Source organism: Patiria miniata, unplaced genomic scaffold (assembly GCF_015706575.1).
Source record: "Patiria miniata isolate m_02_andy unplaced genomic scaffold, ASM1570657v1 HiC_scaffold_24, whole genome shotgun sequence".
NCBI classification, from domain to species: domain Eukaryota; kingdom Metazoa; phylum Echinodermata; class Asteroidea; order Valvatida; family Asterinidae; genus Patiria; species Patiria miniata.
Window position 1 is genome coordinate 4,863,401 of NW_024037063.1, and position 14,412 is coordinate 4,877,812.

At 39.8% G+C, this 14,412-nt stretch overlaps 1 protein-coding gene across 16 annotated transcripts in view; it reads right to left on the minus strand.

Moving 5' to 3' along the window:
- LOC119731947 overlaps positions 1 to 14,412 on the minus strand; it is an 83,124-nt gene that overhangs the window by 37,884 nt on the left and 30,828 nt on the right. For all 16 annotated transcript variants that reach the window (XM_038205271.1, XM_038205262.1, XM_038205263.1 and 13 more), the window contains 18 exons: positions 13,965 to 14,084; positions 13,697 to 13,816; positions 12,913 to 13,032; positions 12,373 to 12,489; positions 11,685 to 11,801; positions 11,048 to 11,164; positions 10,454 to 10,570; positions 10,076 to 10,192; positions 9,823 to 9,939; positions 9,082 to 9,198; positions 8,624 to 8,740; positions 8,016 to 8,132; positions 7,585 to 7,695; positions 7,270 to 7,386; positions 6,543 to 6,659; positions 5,511 to 5,624; positions 4,628 to 4,858; positions 1,984 to 2,094 (listed from right to left, as the gene is read on the minus strand). In XM_038205271.1, coding sequence (XP_038061199.1) covers positions 1,984 to 2,094; positions 4,628 to 4,858; positions 5,511 to 5,624; positions 6,543 to 6,659; positions 7,270 to 7,386; positions 7,585 to 7,695; positions 8,016 to 8,132; positions 8,624 to 8,740; positions 9,082 to 9,198; positions 9,823 to 9,939; positions 10,076 to 10,192; positions 10,454 to 10,570; positions 11,048 to 11,164; positions 11,685 to 11,801; positions 12,373 to 12,489; positions 12,913 to 13,032; positions 13,697 to 13,816; positions 13,965 to 14,084 — 2,214 coding nt within the window. The remainder of the gene's footprint in view (positions 1 to 1,983; positions 2,095 to 4,627; positions 4,859 to 5,510; positions 5,625 to 6,542; positions 6,660 to 7,269; positions 7,387 to 7,584; positions 7,696 to 8,015; positions 8,133 to 8,623; positions 8,741 to 9,081; positions 9,199 to 9,822; positions 9,940 to 10,075; positions 10,193 to 10,453; positions 10,571 to 11,047; positions 11,165 to 11,684; positions 11,802 to 12,372; positions 12,490 to 12,912; positions 13,033 to 13,696; positions 13,817 to 13,964; positions 14,085 to 14,412) is intronic.

Genomic DNA, 14,412 nt, shown 5'->3' on the forward strand with positions numbered 1-14,412 from the left:
AAGTACCTCAAATCTGTACATATGAACAATTGTTTTATGGCCCCAAAGGGTTTTTTTTTACAATGAAATGTATACAAGGGACACTAGAAAGTAATTCATCTATTCTGGTTTTTTTCATTTGAATTGTGATATATTCATTCATCCTTGGAAACACTTTCTGGTTTTTTACATTTCCTGACCTATCCTCCAAGTAATGGTCATACTGTTTCTTAAAATAGTGCCCTGCGCAGTGTGTTTGATAGCAAGTAAAATGATAATCCCTTGTGCACATCCGACTCATTAAAAATCAAACATTTATGATGTTAACATGTAATGGAGCCGGTATGTTGCATTGTTTGCCTTTACAATAGGTACGTGTGCTGAAGTCTGTTTGGTAAGACACAGACAGACCCCACCCTTGCTTGTAAGTTGTAATGACGTAGCAATTGTAGAAATGTGTTCGGATAGTCTGGCTTTTTTTTATTTGTTACCTATTTTCAAAAACAGTTTATATTTTGGATTATGTAACTCTTTTCTAGAATGAAGACTGAATAAAAAAAATCCTGATGAAATGAAAAGAAGATTTTCTTTAAATTAAATACATTTTGCTAGGAACTTTTCTGAATCTGCTTATTAAAGTTTAACATTGTGTTGTAACTTTAAACTAGTGAGCATTCTCTGTTCTTAACAAAAAATGGACTTCAATCCCAATTTTAAAAAAAATGGACAACTTTTGCAACAGGCTCTTTTGCCAAAAAGGCCTAGTTTTGCGGGAGAAAAGAAACAATTAAAAACACCTCAAAAACAACAATTTATCGAGTTACACTAGGCTCTTACAAAAGAATACAATGAAGCAATTACTGTCGCAATAGGAAGCAGTCAAGTCACAATATACATACAACGTCCTCTATAGACTCAGGCAGATTTTCTCAATGAAAACGTCTGGGTATATGGATTTTTCTTGGTAGAGGTTCGATAGGAAAAATCGCCCCGGGGCAAAACACACATGGTTACCCACACAGTGAAAATCCAATTTGAGTTGTGTTGTAGATCTTGGCAATACTTACAAACACTAGAGGAACAAAAGAAAATGATGAAATTTTGAGTCATGCACGGTGCTGCCATTGACTGTGGTTGATGCTCAAGATTGGCTTACGTGTACATACTGTGATGTCCATAGGCAATACTGTTTACAATAATTTCAATTTTTTTCCCCCCATATCAAGTGTTTATGTTATTTTAATAAGGTTTTGTTTTATATCTTCTTTAAATTCTTGGAAGCTGTTTGGAATAAATGACTGTGCCGGATATTACCACAGATTTCTGTTGCCCATAAGCAGTATGCGTTACAACAATTTCAACTCAATACTCTCTTCGCAAATAACTCAGCTCAAAAGAACATACATGTATGCTATTCAAAAATCTTTTTGTGATTCTTTCCAGAGTACTTCAGAAGTTTTTGCAAGAGTCTGAAGCTTGACTGTTTTTATCACTGTTATTATTAACAAAAATAAAATAATTTCAAAGTTTTCACTATATCCACTATAGAGGTTTACAGCATGCGAAGCACCTGCATACAACAATGCATGAGTACAAGTTGATTGCACATTTAGTAAATTCTGGTCAAAGTTAAGTTTAAATCAGCCGTGAATCCCAATTCAACAAATGACTATTCTTGACTGTGTGCATAGCTGATCAACCGTAAACTCTGCACTCAAATCACGGAGATGTACCAACCACTGAAAATCTCTATTGTTGATAGATCAATAGAAAAAAATTCCTTAAAAACGATTCGAGAAACTTTTACAGATAATATTTCATCAAACAGGAAAGGTTTGGGGAAATATATATGTGGAAATTATTTTTCAGAATTCTTTTTAATCAACAAGTGTGGAGAATTTCACACTATTTGTACAATTTTTATTGGCAAAGTGTACCATTATGTACGGCTAGTGAAAATAATGATTTTATTTATTTACTAAGAGTTTTTATTCTGCCACTTACCTTGACTGCATGTTGTTCCAGTCCATCCTTGGGCACAGGTGCAGATGTAGATAGTCCCGGCATTTTCGCACACGCCGCCATTTAGACACGGTGATGAATCGCAGGCCGACGCTACGATCAAAGTAACACACAGGGAATAAATGACACAGAGATGGACAAACAGACCGAACGGAGGCATGGCTAGCAGAGGACTGTCACCGTCATAAAACTGGTGCCCCACGAGATGCTGCAGTTTTGCTCACCATGACGAATGCATGCAGTGCTTCGCTGGAGTCACAGTACGGTACATGTATCATGCATGCCAACAGCACTACATGTGTTTCTGGTTTAGGTTTAAAAACTTCCGACAAGCATGCTACACTTCTCGCCAACTAATCAATACAATTGTATGACTCAGTGTTTAATCTTTAAGCAACGGTTCCGCTTCTCCTCTGATGATACATCCATTACATGATTGTAGTCTTTGTTTTTTCTTGTTATTCTTCCGAGTATTAACTTTTCATTCAGTGCAGACAGTGGAACAGGTCTCCTGATTCCCACGGTTTGTAGTACAAACACGAGCCAGAAGGAAAAGTTGATATAACGACACTCGGCCACAGTCCTTGACAAAACCTTTGATGATTACTGAAGCGCTAAGCTTTTTCATTTCCAAAAGGCATACATGCACGAACAATCAAAACTTTACTTGTGTTCCCATCCTTAAAAACACCCCCACGGGGTGAATGTATTGTGCTCCAACCACCCCTTTTCTTCATAGTTAGCTGTATGCTGTAACAAAGACAGATCATACCATTTGAGTTTTGAAGGGGGATTGACTCCTGAAACCTAAACTTTAATATGTACCCTCTCCACAGCCTGTGACCTTTTGATATTTAAATGAGGGATATAATATGGGTTGGAGGCCAGTGAAAGGCAATTGAAAACAGCTCAGTAAACTGAGCTGTATGTAAGCAGTGGAACACTAAACTAGCCTTTGAGTAAACTTATCAGTAAAAGTTGATTCATAAGAAGTACGGCTGTTTCTCCTGAGGGGGTGCTTCACTTTTTGTGGCTTAGCAGAATGAAAGTTAAAACAAGTCGCTTCTTTAGAAATGCTCTGCAAATTATTTAAAAGTTTGGGTCAAAATTGACTTTGTGAGTTAATTAATCAGAATTGCACACGAAGCTTTTATTTCAAATCACGCTTTTGTCTGGCATTTTTTTAAGGTGTGCATGTTTCAGTATTTCCCAAGTTACAAAAATTTTAAGTTAGAGAAAAAAAGTCTGAAACAAAAACTACACCAGAAATTAAACAAGAAAGCACCACAAAAATTAAAACCACTTAAAATAAAATCAATTTCAGTAAACTAGTGAGGTCTTTTTACCAGCTTTGTGAAAAAAAACCCACAAGAACAGCTGATCTTAATTAGTAATTCAAAATATTTTACAACAACCTAATTTGCAGAGCTTAAAGTTTTTAACAGAAACGTTTCCCATGGTCATTATTTGTTTCCCTTGGATCTGCTTTTATTATAACTTTATTCAGTTCCTGCCAAAGGGCAGTAATTTCAATGATTTCAAAGAAAATTATTGACTTCTAAAGATTTACTTGTTCTTTTCACCACTGACAAAAATTGCTTTCCACATTTTTGTAGATATGTGGAAGTTTTGAAAGGATTATTCACACAGATTTGACTAGATTGTTTCTCTTAAATAATGACATTGTTTCCTTTGGAAACAGAATCGCTGGGGTAAAATTCACCGCTACAAGGACACAAATTCACATCATTGTATTGTAAGTGTATTCACTATAAGTGTATTCTGATCGATATTAAATTAATATCTCCAAGAAATTTTCTAGAAACCTTAATAAATTTGGCAAAATCCAACACAGCGATGCAAATGGTATATTCATTGCACATAGACAAGATTGAGAAATTATGCTCCCACTACACTAATAACGAGCAGGCTCTCTCTATTTTTATAGTTAAAGAAAGCAAAACAATTAATTGAGGAAAACAAATAAGAAATAAATGAACAAATAATGTAAAGCAGGACAGAAAAATGAAATCAGGGGTTCTTCTGAGGGTACGCTGCCCTGCTGAGTTTTAATGCCGTCCAGCGCTAGTTTTACAGCCAGGTTTAATAAAAATTCTAATCACCCTGCCACGTTTGCTTACATCATGATAATAATTTATCTCACTGTATTGAATTTTATTGTATTTGTAATGTATTGTATAATTATACATGTTTGTAGTCATTATTTATTGTATGCAGGGCCCCAATGGAAACCAGTTTTAAACAGTTTGGGCATACCCTGGGTAAAGAAATGGAATAAATAAAAATCCACTTCGCATTTTAGCTGACACAAAAAAATACTTTTCTTCACCGATTCCTGATTGTTGAAATTCAACTAAATGTCTGAACAATACCCCAAAAAAATCTCTGTGAGAGACAGGGAAAGGCAGGAATCCAATTTCAATGTACTGAAAGACCATTCTTTATGTTGTTGAAAAAAATAAAAAAAATAAAAACACACTGTGAAAATCGCATTTTTAAAAATTATGCCTTAGGCCACCTTGCCACCTGGCCAAACTTCTATGGTATTCCATGAAAAACTTTTCAAGCAAGGTTTGAAAATGAACAAAGATCGATGAGTACTCACGGCAGTTTTGTTCGTCCAATCCATCCGTGCAATCGTTGATGCCGTTACAAACCAGCTGAATGTTAATACAGGTCCCGCCTGTGCATCGGAACTCCTGATTGGTGCATTGGCGTTGACAGGAAGCTTCATCTGAACCGTCCTGGCAGTCGAAACTCTGATCGCACTGACGAGAGCTTGGAACGCACTCACCACTCACACAGTGGAAATAGGTGCTGCTAAAACAACCTGGTCCTGAAAACCAAAACAAAATTGAAGTCTAGTGTTATACAGTTGCTGCAGATAACTCTGAAAAGGCGACTATGTGACTGTTAGTTGATATCATGTGTCATATTACTATAACTCATACATATTCATGATCGAGACTCAAATTCTCACTGGTCCATTCACCGTCACATGTCAGCCACTAGTTTTTGTCTAGCCACGAGGATTTATGCATAGGATAAATACGCATTCATAGTAGACTATCGCACAGGAAGTAGTTTGTGAACTTTCAATACCTCAGGGAGCTAATATTGACTATTCACTCCTAAACCATGTTATATTTGTGTAATATTTCATACCGAATATTAAGCAGCCAAACACACTACTTGTAATGGTCTACTAAAGTAATATTCCATGGAAGTGTGACAGATTTATTTCAACAAATTTATTAACTTTTTTTTTTTCATCATGCAATAATGAAGTTAATATGTATGAGTTGTAATAAAAAAAAGTGGCTTATTTGGGAAAATAGTGCACAATAACTGGTCCCTTGAAGTTTACTTTGACAAACCATGCACGTCACAATAGTACTACAACTATTTTGCTCATGAAGTAGTTTCACTTTTGCTTTAACTATGATCCAACCCTATTTAAAGTTTTATTTCTGGACAGTTTTGCTTACCGAACTCGCAGTTTGTACCATCATAGCCGACAACACAGTTACAGTTGTAGATCGTACCGAGACTATCCCTGTTACAGGTGCCGCCGTTCTGACACGGATTGGAGCTGCAGGGGTCTGGTGTACGGACAAACGAAAGATTGTTTCATGAAACAGAGATCTGAGTTCTGAGGAAGTAAAACCGGGCTTTTTCTTGAGGTTTTATTATGTGAAATTTGAATGAAATGGACAGGGTTGACATGAGTTTGTAGTCATTTCAAATCTGGTTTTTTTTTGGGGGGGGGGCAGTCAAGGTGAGGCTATCACATTTGCCAATGCTGTCACTTAGAAGCAGTTCAAAATGCAATATACAATCAAGAAATGGAAAAACTGTGACAACAATGGCTTGGACGTTAGGGTTATTGTTACTATATAATTACAATTTTGCCAGTTTTCAACAAGAAGTCAACAGCCTTCTGATATGAGGTCAAGATGAAAAGCCAACTTACCATGTGACAACTTACCTTTGTCAAAATTTCCAAAACTACAAATAATGTTTCGTAAAATAGCTGGCTTCATTTTAATGAATGCAATCTACGTATAAAGCTCATTGCGAACGGAAGTTGGAAGTGAGATGATATGACCCTTGTTTGTTAATAAGTAGCGGTAGCTGTGTATTCCGCAACAGGAGAATAATCGCTGCTGTGCCTAATGGTTATCACCGCATGAGGTCAAATAAAGTCAAATGAGGTCACATGGGGTCAAAGTTCGAGGGTCATATCATCTACAGCCCCTATGGAAGCTCGGACTCAACATTGAGGAAGCAAAACAAACAGTCACAGATGTTACCACAAAAAACAAAACAAGACCAAAAGATAGGAATGGCTTTAAGCACACAACACAGAGCCATGGAAAATTAAAATGGTTTGGTCCACTGACTAATTACATTTCAGACAAATTTTACTGAAAAAAGGAAATTGCCAATGGACCAAAAACCATTTTAAATGACCACGGCACATGCTCTATACAGCACCAGCAAGGTGCCTAGCGACTTACTAAACATTTCACATCTCTTTCCTGAGTGCCCAAATGGGCACGCACAGCGAAAATCGTTGGCTGCGGGGATGTTGCTACACGTCCCCCCGTTCAGACAGGGGCTAAAGCTGCATAAGTCTGTCAGAAGTGAATAAAACAGCGGTTAATGTCAACTCTATAACTACATCTATTCATATTGCTGCAGTCATCTCGGGCTTGTCACTCGACACAATGGCACAAGGTGACATTACTATGACAGAGGTACCAGACTATTAATCTCATTGAGTCTATTTACATAAGTGCTGCCATCTTGGTCTGATTCCTTGATGACGCTAAACAAAAAGGCACTGGAATGCATGATTTCTGTCATCATGCCAGAGGCACCAGACAATTAACGTGACTGAATCTATGAACATTTTCTAATTTGAAGATTACTATCTCATAAAATTCAGCAATAAACTAACACTATATATATATCACTAACTTGTTAAATCCATAATAAGCAGCAGCAAATATCTAAAACAAAGATTGTGCTTAAGAAAACTACAAAGCTCAATAAAACTTAACTTATAAATTGCACTCTTCAAAACTAAATCAAAACAACAACATAAATCCGTCTAAGGAGTCTAATACAGGCAAGCGACCTAACCTCAAGTCTCAATTTGTAACTATCTGTGAGACGACTAATAACAGACTAAGTCTCTTTGCAAGCGCTACCTAGAGGCGGCTGGATATGAGTCTACGTTACCAGGAATTTGGCAGGTATCACCGATGAAGCTGGAGGTACATCGGCAGAAGAAGCCAGTAGGACCTGTGCTGTCGTAGCACGTGCCCCCGTTAAGGCACGGCAAGCGGCCGCAAGGCTCTAAAAAAAGTAGCAAAGAAAACAAACAGGACATAAACACTACACACGTGTTGTCCCATGGTACTATGGGGACCGAAGACGCTGTGGGGACAGCAGAAAGTCCCATAACTGAGTCCTAATTTGCCTAACAATAAAAAATAGGCCACATACATATCCCCACGGTCAAATAGTGGGACTACAAAAAACGTTGCAACCTACCGCTAATAGTGCAGGTGGTACCAGTATAGCCCGGTGCACAGGTGCAAGTGAAACCGAATGAGGATGGGTTACAGATGCCACCATTCAGACAGGGGTTGGAGCTACAAGCATCTGTAATGGTGAAGAATTAAAAAAATAGGCTATCACTATCTATACAAATGACACTACTAGTAATTGATTGGCTTATATGCACTGAGCTAAGCGTGCAACAGGTGTTTTGTTAAACAAGTGCAATTTTGAGAGGAAGCAGTGCCAAAATCTACTGATCCAGAGGTGTTGGCTGATTTTGACTACCTTCTGACGTGACACAGAGGAACACAGTCAAAATCAGCCAACAAGGGGGTTTTCGGCAATTTAAAGAAAAGTTTCAAATTTGTGTGGGGGAGTGTGGCCTAGTGGTTAGGTTTTGTGATTCATGATCAGACGCTCACCGAGGATTTCACAGTTCATGCCAAAATAATGAGGTGGGCAGGTACAGGAGTAGAGCAGACCCTGCGCTTGATACGTGCAGACACCTCCATTAAGACACGGAGTGGAGAGACAGGGATCTGAGATAAAAAACATAAACAGGAAAAACAATTAAAAACTGGAAAATAGTGTATCTTTCTAACGAACAGGTTGCCGTGATGTTGATTTTAAAGACAATCGCTCACAATTCTACAAAACTGTGTGGAAATTACCAACTTTTGTGAAGCTCACTGTAGCAATTTTAGCATCGTTTCCTCCCGGACTGGCTATAATTTATTATTAACGGACAAGATTTCATTGAATGAAAAATAATAATTTTCACAATACATTCATAGTCAAAAAGCAGCTACACTGAACTTTCTATGTACGACATCACTACTTTCTCATGAATATGTATATTATATTTGCATAGAAATTTAAAAAGTCCCAAAACAGCAAGACAATGGCAAGACAGAGATTAGACGTGAACAACTTGACACAAAGAGCATCACAATTTTTTTTTTTAGGATAAATACAAATTTGGTGACATGGATTCCATATCACAAATGCCTTATTGAAGAGAAATACTCACCGAGATTTTGGCAGCGCGGTCCCAAGAACTGTGAAGGGCAGTTACAGAAGAAGGACGTACCTCCGATACCGACTTGGCATGCACCATTATTCAGACAAGGGTTAGAGGAACAGGGATCTAGGGACAGTAAACAAGAACAAGTTTATTATTTCAAATAAACCACGAAGGGAAACTGATTGGGTGTATTATATTATTTTTTTCAAAGTTGAAGAAAGAAATTGACTGGAGCGGGGTTTGAACCTCTGACTTCCAGATAACCGTTCCGGTGTTCTACCAACTGAGCTATCCACCCTATGTTGGCGGTTCCCCATTTGATCTATATCTTTGTTCAAGGGGCGTTAGTCAGAAACCATCCTTTGCCATGTAGCCAGGGATCATACCACAAAGTGACCACGCTAGCAACATGAGCAATGCTGCAAATCTATGAAATTTCATTCTTTGAGGTGGTCAACACTTACTTCTGTTCTCGCATCTTTGGCCTTGGAAGTCAGGCGGACAAACACAGGTATAACTGGTCCCCAGGGGGTGGGGTTCGCAGGTCCCGCTGTTTTGACAGGGGAAAGAGTAGCACGGATCTGAAAGAGAAAGGAATGTAATCGTGCAAGCAAGAATTCTGGGTGTAAACGTTTGTCCTAATAGATAAATTTAAATTAGCATGAGGACTGACAGCCTCCGGTAAGTTCAAGCAAGGATCATTAGTCAACAGGAAGGGCTTGAGTTGTGACGTAAGGTACGCCTACTAATACCAAGGTTGGAACGCCTCTCGTCAAACGATGGTCAAAATGTTATCACAAAACGTTTTGGTCCTGGCACCGTACTGTGCATTGTGATGCGCGCAGCTATTGGTATTAACCAGTGAAGGAACCGTGCCCTAGGCTCTGGTTCCAAATAGTAGACGAGAGTAGTCCACCCATCCTGCGGTCGAGTGAGGTTAGCTGAATTATGGTTAACCATACACCTCGCCTGAACTTGCTCCTCAGAGCTAAGTCCATTTACACGCCGCTACAAAGTAAATCACACGTTCTTGCAACAGCTCCGTCTCAAGATTGTGATGGACTTGTGAGGACTTGTGAGGACATATGAGGACTTGTGATGGACTCGTGAGGACCTGTGATGACCTGTGAGGATACGTGAGGACTTGTGAGGACTTGTGAGAACTTGTGAGATATTGTGAGGACTTGTGATGATATGATTCTTACTTGGGTATTGGCAGGTGTTTCCCATGTACTGTTGCTGGCAAATGCAGGCGAAGTTCAGCCCACCGTTGATGGCCGTGCATGTACCGTCGTTAAGACAAGGACGAGTATTACAAGGATCTGAAAAACAGTCGTCAAAAATTCATGTACAAGGCTACAAAAAGACAAAAAATATTCGATGAACGCTATAAATGATTCTAAAACAATTATGATTACATAAGAATAAAGAACTTTTCAAAATTTCAAAGTTTTTTACCTGGTATTTGGCAGTTTGTCCCAAAGAAGCCATTGAGGCAGCTACATTCGTAGCTCAGTCCGCCGTTCGCCAGGGAACATATGGCCCCATTCTGACATGGATTTGGCAAGCACGGATCTACAAATTGAAAATAAACAAAAATTATGACCAACGACAAGATAATTTTTTCGTAGACAGGAACTAAAGTAAACATTTAATCTTGTTAACAATTGGTAATAGACATGAACACAAAACCTCGCAAAATGCAGTATTTTCTTTGAAGTGATTCGTACCATGTTTCCTCTCGCCATTACTTTGCATATTTTCTCCTGCTATACAAGATTATGAACAGAATTCTTACCAAAAACTGAAAACAAAGATTTCACATTTGTTATTTACCATTGAGTTGGCAGTGGTCGCCGACGTAGCCCGCCAGGCAATTGCATGTGTATCTAGAGCCGATGTTGTCTGTCGCACACTGTCCATTATTGAAGCATGGATTCGAGAAACAGGGATCTATAGGAAAATGAAAAGATTTGTGAGGTCTGAGGTTCCCATCTCACCAATATTTTTTTATCAGTGATGAAAATAATGAAGTCGAGGTTTGAATTCTTCCAAAATATCTATATAATGAGATGCATGTAAACAATCGTGAGGTCCGAGGTTCAAAACCTACTACCTTTGGGTATCTTTGATGATAATAATTATGAGGTGTGATGTACCATCCCACTGACATTCTGGCATAAGCGCACAAACATGTAGTGAAAACAACCATGAGGTCCGAGGTTCGAATCCTATTGAGGTCCATACTTTGAAGAAACAATATGTGATAGTATAGGCAGTAGTAAAATGCCATGGAGGTTTGAACAGGCAACTGTTAAAAGGCAACACGCAACTGTTACAAGCATTTTTTTCTGGTGTTTATGTACAATTTTCTGGTGTTTTGCAAAATCTACACTTTTTTTTTTCAATGTCAAGAGGTTCTTTTCTTACTTGAAAACTGGCAGTGAACACCGATGAAGCCTGGGTTACAGTTGCAGGTGTAGGAGGAGCCAAGGCTATTTGGTACACATACCCCCGAGTTCTGACAGGGCTGCGAGCTGCAAGGATCTGGAGTCATAGAAATAAAATAATCTTCTTCACTTCTGCAACAACTCAAAAACCTGAATGCCTGGTTAACCTGGTAGTCCCTGTATCGCCCCAAACCGCCCTGTGTGTTACTCACTTTTGAAATGAGGCAACAACCAAAAGATATTCGCCCATGTTGAGTTATTGAATTATTACAAATTTGGAAATACTTGGGGCCTGATAATAATCCCATCCTTTCTGGGTAGGCAGGTTCCCACCCCATAATCAATATAAATAGTGTATGTACCGGGAACCAGTCTGCTTGTAAGGTGGCATTTTTTGTGGACAAAATAAAAACTTTTTTTCAGAGGGTTGCAGACGCAGCAAAAATAAAAAGAGGAGTTGTAGGGGTTCAAAACATCTAGGGGAAAAAAATCTAACTTGTTGAAGAGCGCAGGAGATGAAATTTCAAGCGGATATTTTCTCCGCTTAGCATATTTTCGGTGCTCAGTCAATCTACCAAGTTGGTCCTTCCTGTGTCTTCTACAGCTCTGTGACTTACTTGGATATTGACAGTTGATTCCTTGGAAGTTTGCCAAGCAACTGCAGGTGTAGATTGAGCCAACTTGGTTCGATGAGCACGCTCCACTGTTTTGACACGGGAAGGATGAGCAAGGGTCTACAAAGCACACACACGAATAAAACCAGAAAATAAACACAAAGTCACGAATACGGAGACATTCTACATCATGGGTTACCCTAAAATTATCTAGATACCAACTAACATTGGCTTAAGGGCCCATCTCAATTTATATCGAGTTCCGGACACTGTTTCGGGTATAAGTTGCAGGTTTCTGAACAACTTCCCGCTGTCTTCCCGCAATGAAGGCATCAGTATTGCCGAGTCAAGCAGTTGCTAGCGAAAATTTCCCTTGGAACGTGTCCAGGACGAAATACAAACATTAGGTCCATATAAACCAATTTGAACAGCCCATTACTGTTCATACACGGAGGCCCCCTTTAATGGCGTACGCATTGTGCAAGCTATGTTCAGATAATCTGTCACAGGGCAGTTGCTTTGTACAATGCTGTCGCCATTAAAGGGGGCCTCTACGAGTGCACAGTGATTGTGTGTCCAGATTGGTTAAGTCAAACAAAGAATCCATTCCCTTCAGGAGTATAATAATGATACACATTGATTTTTTTTTCTATATAGCTGTACAAAAAGAGATTTTCTTTCAATTTCTTACCGGGATATTGGCAGTTTGGTCCTTTGTAGTTGGAGAAACAGCTACAGAAGTATCCCACCCCCTGGTCCAAATTGAAACACGTTCCACCATTCTGGCATGGGCTGGAGAAGCAAGAACCTAAAAAGCAAAGATTTCGGGACCAAGTTGAGTCCATTTCTCCCAAGATGTGCCAATCTTTCCAAACCTCAATATTTTTTTTCCAATCACTTAAATTTCAGTCTTTTAACCAAAAAACCAGGGAGGGAGGTTGACCAGGAGGAAACATATTAATAGATTGAATGAAGAAATTGAGTGGAATCGCGTTTGAAGCTCCAACCTCCGGATTGCCGTTCCGGTGCTCTACCAACTGAACTATCCAGCCCTATGTTGACGGTTCCCAAATTTTATCAATATTTTTGTTCAAGAGCACTAATCGGAAACCAAAAGCTAGCATATGCCATACAGCCACGTAAGATTTTTGCAATTTCTATGCTCCAGTTCCATTATTATTTTGGTCATTAATAAGATCAAATAAACAAATGACTGGACAAACTGACTTACCCAGAGGGGTTTGACAGTTGATACCGGTATGCGTCGATGGGCACTGACACACGTAACGGTAGTTAGGAATCTGCCAACTGCATGCCCCTCCATTGACACAAGGGTTACTGTCGCACGGATCTTCAAAAAAAAGAGGATTATTAATTAGTTATTACATTTAATTTTTTTTTTCAATTTGATTTGGAGCATTCTGGTGTATTTCGCCGAACAAAATTTGAAGGCATTAGAATTTAGAAGGCATTTTTGAGACGTGGACGATGACAGCCAAGCACGAGAGAGCACTAGACGGCGCCTACACCCGAATGCTCCAGCTCTACAACACCCTGCCCAGAGTTTCTGCTAAGGTCAGGGAGCGTAGGATGAGGCTTGCAGGCCACTGTGCATCCAGAGCTAGCTGTGAGCCAGCTAGTGCTGTGGGAACCTGTCGATGGAGCTAGCGGCAGGGGCAGGAGGAGACTCTCTTTCGTCGACCAGTTGAAGAGGGACGCAGCGCAACAAGACACTGCTGAGCTGAAGACGCTGATGCTGGACCGGATGCATGGAATGCGACCATCAGAGTCTCCCGAGAAGGCGTCGGTTGAAGACGACCTCTCGCATGATGATTTCTGAGGTGGTGCCATGCTCGCGGGCTAGCCGCGTCTTAAAGACGAGGCACGTGCGCATTTTGGTAACCTATTGGTGGAAGAAGCCTGGAGTGTGTGCGTATTACTGAGTGTGACTCGCGCGAGTCCGCCGCCCCCACAGAAAATGGCTGTGGCCATTTAGTCTAATTGACGATACTTACTCTGAGCTGTGCCACAATTTACTCCGGTGTACCCCAAGGTGCACTGGCAGGAGTAAGTGAAACTTGTACCAGGCCACTGGCAGAGTCCGTTGTTCAGACACGGGTTGCTGTTGCACGGATCTATGAGGAAAGATGGCATAAAACGTATAAGGGACTGTGACAAGTCTAGCGTCTATGCATGGGTGTTGTGCGAAATGCAGAAATGGCGTTCATGAGATGGCAGAGTAAGAACAAAATTTAGAAAGAAAGAGGGGAACTAGAATTTTACCTTGTATGATTTGGCAGTTGTTGCCGTTGTATCCTTGCAGGCATAAACACTGATAGGTCGACACTTGTCCAAACCATTGACACGTGCCGCCGTTCTGACATGGGCTAAGAGTACATGGATCTGAACAAATAGAAAAACAAAAGGACTTGAAATGCGGATACATAATTCCTATTACAATTAAGAAGGATTGCTGCATTTTATTTGAGTTACCCTGTTCGCCATTTTCCAGGTTTGCAGCATTGCTACTTTTAGTAGCATCAGAACTTTACAGGTTTCTGGCTTCTGACTAGCACCCGTTGAACAGACATTGACACTCTGATGAACCGCCATCATAGGGTTGATAGCTCAGTTGGTAGAGCATCGGAATGGTGATCCGGAGGTCACAGGTTCAAGCCCCACTCCAGTCAATCTTTGCTCTACTAAAGATGAAGACATTTTCCCTTACACC